Consider the following 6,339-nt stretch of genomic DNA (forward strand, 5'->3'; position numbering starts at 1 on the left):
GGGGTTCAGAAGAAGTCGTAAAGACGATGGAACAATGATGAGTCAAAGGGGCATTACATATTGGTTTATAAAACAGTGGCTGGCACTGCCAACACTATGTAATCCACCATACAAAACACGCAAAAAAAAAAGTACAACACCGATGACACTTTTAGCATGACATCGATTAAAAAGAAAAATCGATGTTAACGCTCACTGAAATTGTCGACACAAATATTTCAATATGTTTCCACAATCACCATTCAGTATTTGTTACTTTAAGGAAAATGAAAGTTAGCGAGGGTCAATCGAGAAGCGGCATACCCCCGAAATATTCTCTGCTAACACTCTGTTATGACAAGACTAACGGCGTGGCGTCTTTATCGAAAACTCTTCTCTCCTTTATGCCTCCAGTGTAACCAAAATGCAGCAGCAACACTCAGTAATTGTGCACCAGCCATTAGACTGAAGGCAACGGTGTAGTCTCCAGTTAAGTCGTATATCAATCCTGGTGGGCACAAACAAAACGTACACATGTTTAAGTTACATACCTTCATTTACTGTTTCGTTCATTCATTCATTAATTTGCGACTCATTAATTCATCAGCTCGCCAGTGTAGCCGTGAGCTTTGTTGATCGAGAGAGTGGTTTGGATCCATCCCGACAAAACTACTAAATATAAACAACACAATAGTGAATTTTACAACTACCGTCCCAATGCGCTTTACTATATTGCCCCGGTCATCGGGGCAATAACATCCCTTTCATATGTATCCGTTCCCTGGACAAAGGTAGCGCTCCGAAGGCTTTTTCTTACCAACAAATCAAACTGCCAGATACATAACACTTGGTGAAAAGAAACATTAGTAAAGTATATTGCTCAAGGACAAAAGCTTTACTACCGGGACCTGAAGCCACACTCCATTGATTTTGACCATACTTGAATATAGCCACTCGGCCAAGACACCTCACAAAATACTCGATGCAGAACGTTTATCAATCATTTACGAATCTGTTATCAATATGTTGGGTTAGTTTGCTTGTAGAAAGGTTTGCGGTAACACCATGTAATGACTATCTCTAATGAGTTGGGGTGATTCTGAAAAGAACCGTTGGTTTCAACTCGACGTTTCGATCAGTATGCTCTGATCGTCTTCTGCTCTGATCGTCTTCTGCAGAAGACGATCAGAGCATACTTATCGAAACGTCGAGTTGAAACCAACGGTTCTTTTCAGAACCACCCCAACTCAATAGAGAAAGTCATTACATGGTGTTACCGCAAAACTTTCTATATCGTATTTCCACCACGCAAAGTTTCAAATCCTACTTAGTTTGATTGTGTTAATCAGGACGATATTTGCATGTCGAAATATACCGACGTCCTTTCCTTGAGCTTTGTACATGTGTTGCATCTTGATGACAGAGACCATTTTCGGATATGCATTCGTGCGCCTAGTAGTGTTGTATGCATCCTCGTAGTCATGGGTCAAACAGGCGCGGCGAGATCGATCACCCCTGGGAACGAAAGTGTGGGCTAACCTGCTCACACGGTCGGCCATTTTATGGGGGTCAAATTGTTGACTCACATAAACGGCCGACTGTGTTAGGTCGCAAAGTAAAAGGAAAACCACGCAAACACGCAAACGTGTGTGGATCATTGTATTCTAATTTAAAAATATATTAATACCCATATGCATTTTATAACAAACGGTTACAAACGCTTTTCAATGACCAACTCGTCCGATCCAAAGCAGCGTGTTCCTTTAACACAAAAACTCACCTGGGAAATATAGGAGAAGGATTAAGGACAAACCAGTCATAAATCCCATCCAGCCAAGAACATGGCCCAGCTGTTCTTTACCAAATATTTCCTTTATGACAACATCTATGAGTATGGAAGTCAATGCAAAAGCAATTCCAAAGATACAAGCATTTCCAGTAATTGGCCAGTAAGACATCAACCATGGGTCGACAGCATAGTAAATGGCAAGTATAAGTACAGCTATAGCCAGCCAGGTGTATTTGCTGACAAATTGCACTTGCTGAATTATAGGGGCGATCATAAGGCAGGCTACTGCTTTTCCAATTCCATAAGCAACGATGAAATGCGACGCGTCTTCCATTGTGAATCCTTTATACACAGTAGTATACTGCACATAGTAGACTAACCAAGCACAGTAAGTGATTAGTCGAACAGTTGATATACATACAATAAACCAAAATGATGTGGATGAGAACAAACCACGCTGGAATGTATCACGAGTGAATAAGTATACTTTGTTAAAACAGCCACAGTGGTTGTTTGGTGCCCTTTTGTCTTCTCCGGTCTCTTGCTCCTCGTAAGTGAGAGCTGCTTCGTAACCATCTCGACTCCCACTAGCTGCAAGTGGTTTCATCAGAGCTCCACAAACAGCGATATGTAACAATAATGCTCCAAGTAGTAGCATTGTTCCTCTCCAGCCGTATATATCTAGGAAAAGCTGTATCAATGGCACAACAGCAATGAAGGCAAAGGAGGAGCCCATGTACCCCAAGCCGTAGGCTGTTGTGAGTGATTTGGTAAAGAAACTTCCAACCAGATGCTTCGATATTATGTAAGTGATGCCAATTGCTGCTCCTTAATAGTAAGATACGAAATATGTTAAGAGTTTTAACTTTTAACATTCCTCTGAAGAGCTGAGGGAACAAAGTATACTCAACATTTTCTAAACATTAAGGTACTTTTTTCAACAATGTCAACATATTTACATAAATTACACTCACACCGTTTTAAGATAATGATAATAAAAAGTTAACCTTTAAAGGCAGTGGACACTATTTGTAGTTACTCAAAGTAATTATTAGCATAAAACCTCATTTGTCAACGAGTAATGGGGAGAGGTATAAAACAGTGAGAGAAACGGCTCCCTCTTGAAGTAACATAGTTTTTGAGAAACAAGTACTTTTCCACGAGTTTGATTTCGAGACCTCAAGTTTAGAACTTGAGGTCTCGAAATCAAGCATCTGGAAGCACACAACTTCGTGTGACAAGGGTGTTTTTTTCTTTCATAGTTATCTCGCAACTCCGACGACCAATCGAGCTCAAATTTTCACAGGTTTGTTATTTTACGTGAGAAGTGAGAAGACTGGTCTTTGACAATTACCAATAGTGTCCACTCTCTTTAAGGGGAAGGTACACGTTTGTTAATTGTCAAAGCACAGTCTTTTCACTTGGTGTATCCCAGCATAAGCATAACATAACAAGCCTGTGAAAATTTAAGCTAAATTGGTCATAGAAGTTGCAAGACAAAGATTAAAGATAACAAAATTTGTGTGCTTTCAGTTAGAAATAAAATACTTATAGCTTAAAGTCTTTTAACATTCAAGTCAGAAATAAACACTTTCTCAAAATACATACTACTTCAGAGGAAGCCGTTCCTCGAAATGTTGTATACTAACAACAGCTCTCCAATGCTCGTTACCAAGTAAATTTTTGAGTTAATATTTGTTTTTAGTAATTACAAAACGTGTACTTTCCCTTTATATGTTAATTGCTAAGGTGCTGCAATTGTTTTTATGAATGAGTAAACCAGTATCACGTAAAGACGTTTCACATGTTTCGTAATGTCCGTTAATGTTATTTTCATGACTTGTTTTACTATGTTCTCAAAAAAAATCAGCACCTCAGGAAGTAAAATTTAAAGAAGTCACTATACCATACTATCTTTATACTGTTTGTTGAATGTAGTTGCAATTACAGTGTCTGGATTGTTAGTCCAGCCGATGTGTGGTTTGACCGATAGACACTATTGCTCTATTATACGGAGCTTAAGGAATAATATGCGTGAAAAAAAAAATGAAAACAAGTTGCGTGCGAACAAAAACAAATATGCGAGCTGACGAATAAATCTACGTTCAACCGCAACAAATATGCGTGCGTACGAAAACAGTTGCGAACTAAAAATTTGCTTGCGTACGATCAAAATCTTCGTTGGACTTATTTTTGTTTGCACCCAATTGTTTGTTTCGTTCGCACGCAATTTTGTTTATACGCATGTCCCTTTAAAAGCTCCGTACTGTACAATCTCTGCTGCAAACATTTAAACCCGCGAAAACGACCAATCAAAAAAAATAAAACATTTAGTTAGAGGACAATATGCCTCAACAAGGTCATTTGTTTGTAGTGTATACACTCTCCCGATAGGCTTGCTTTGGTGTTATGCAAAATGTGCAATCGTTTTGTTTTACTTGAACCAGATGGCCGATCGATCTCAAACTTACACAGGTTTGTCAGATTATGCATATAGTGTGTTGCATAAAGTGGTAACAATGTCAGCAACTGTTTTGTTAGCTCAATCCAACTTGTTTATGTTAATTTTAAGCAACGTTTTACCTGAAACAGTAAGGAGGAAGGTGATTGCGTACAGACTGGATAGGAATGACGCACTTATCATAGAGATACCAGCAACTATTCCACTCACTGTCACCACAGTCCTGGCGCCAAATCTCTCCTTTAGTGGCGTTGCTAATATCCCTGCTCAGAAAAGAAGAAAAAAAAACATGGCGATGATACATTGGTTATAATTGTGACAGCAGTATAATTGAACAAAGTTACAATATATTACATCCGTGCAGGCGATCTTTTTTTTTTTAGCTGTTGATATTGTTTTCGTCGATATACTACTACTACTACTGCTGCTGCTGCTGATGCTGCCGCCGCTGCCGCTGCCGCTGCCGCCGCTGCCGCCGCTGCCGCCGCCGCAGCCGTTGCCGTTGCCGTTGCCAGTGTTGTTGTCGTTGTCGTTGTCGTTGTTGTTGTTGTTTTTGTTGTTGTTTTTGTTGTTGTTATTATTTCTCAATTGTTAGCCCAGCATAACCTGTGTGCATGCATGATGTTTGAAATACACAGTAAGCGGAAAATGGTGATCATTAGCACAGAGTTTGGTGGTTATGAGTTCAGTGAAATCCACTCGTACTAGATCAAACATCAAACCACCTACCAAATACAAGGATTTCATCCTAAGGAGTTTGTCACATGATATTGGACTCTAATAATACTGTCATGTACTCAATAAACCAAACAAATCAAACAATCCTGAGTAAAATACAAGTTTTTACATTCATTCAACTTTTTAATTGAACTTTTGGGGATAAACAATTCAGTTGAACATTATTTGCCTTAAAAAAGGAGATGTTGATACCACTCAACTTATATAACGCCCTCTATTGACAAGTTACAGTGGAAATCTTTGCAGCACCTTAATCTCAAGAACTACACGACCAATGTTTAAACTCATTGGGCAAGGACATTCATTTACAAAAAAAACTTGACATCAAGTTGACCTATACTTCCGGGTCAACCGGAAGTGAGACCATATCTCAAGAAATATACAACCTATTTTCAATTGTTTCAGTTATAGACTCCTTGGTCATTTGAGCACATGGTCCAAGCAAAACAACACGGAGCAGCTTTGTGTTTGTTCACAAACACCTAATGTCTAGTTTTTAATTGATATTATTATTTATATTTATTGTATTATTATTCATTTGGAAATCAGACAACAAAACAATGATGAGTAGAGAGCAACAAAGTGATGAAAATCCACAAGGGAACAATCAATACAGCAACACTTGCCATAAACACAAAAGTTTAACTTAATAACTGTGGCCTGGGCCAACTGTTTCATATTGTGACTGGCTTGTACACAAATAAGCAAAGAGATAAGTTTAAATAAACTATTTTATAAACAGTAAAATTTAATTAAAAGTACATCAATATTTAAGATAAACTTACCCGAGAACGCCCCACCAGACGAAACAAAAGCAACCATCCAGCCAATTAACCACGTCGAAGTGACGAACTGTTCCTGTAGGGTGGGTAACATCATACCCATACCTTTGGTCACACCAACCCTTGCTACAAAACACGTAAATAAACCCAACACAGCAATCCAACCATGAATACCGCCATCTCGTATGGTTTCCTTTAAAGAGTTCGAAACGCTCTCCAAGCAGCCATGCGCCATTTTCTATGGACCAAGAAGAGATTAAACAAAACAAGAGGCGCACTGAGGAACTCATAAGCAACATCTCACTGAGAACAAATGGTTACAGGTATGTTCTTCAGACACAGTCAATGTAACGTCATGGATGGTAAATGGTATCATTGGTATCACCAACCTACATCTCACATAATGAACCATTTTTGTAGAGCGCATATCACAATCACATATAAGTCCCTATGCGCTTTGAGATGAAAACAAAAGAGGAGTAAAAGTTAATAAAGATGTGAAGTAAATACAAAAGCAAAATTTAGTTGATACAGAAAGAAAATACCCCAAGTCCAACCTGCGTTTTTTTTTTCTAAGAACGTGTAGCGTG

General features: G+C 38.7%; 1 protein-coding gene across 1 annotated transcript; it reads right to left on the minus strand.

Moving 5' to 3' along the window:
* Positions 1-359: 359 nt before the first annotated feature.
* Positions 360-5,984, minus strand: LOC139942709 (monocarboxylate transporter 12-like). Its single transcript, XM_071939509.1, has 4 exons — positions 5,753-5,984; positions 4,352-4,492; positions 1,760-2,596; positions 360-487 (listed from the first exon to the last, which is right to left on the minus strand). Exons 1-4 carry the CDS (start codon positions 5,982-5,984, stop codon positions 360-362), a joined length of 1,338 nt encoding a protein of 445 aa, XP_071795610.1.
* Positions 5,985-6,339: the final 355 nt, after the last annotated feature.

This window comes from Asterias amurensis, chromosome 10 (genome assembly GCF_032118995.1).
Source record: "Asterias amurensis chromosome 10, ASM3211899v1".
NCBI lineage: Eukaryota > Metazoa > Echinodermata > Asteroidea > Forcipulatida > Asteriidae > Asterias > Asterias amurensis.

Coding starts and splice junctions, on each gene's coding strand:
- LOC139942709 (XM_071939509.1), bottom strand. CDS start 5,984: ATGGCGCATGGCTGCTTGGAGAGCGTTTCGAACTCTTTAAAGGAAACC. Junction 2,597..4,351: donor CTTCCTCCTTACTGTTTCAG/GTAAAACGTTGC, acceptor CTTACTATTAAG/GAGCAGCAATTGGCATCACT. Junction 488..1,759: donor CCTTCTCCTATATTTCCCAG/GTGAGTTTTTGT, acceptor TGTGCCCACCAG/GATTGATATACGACTTAACT.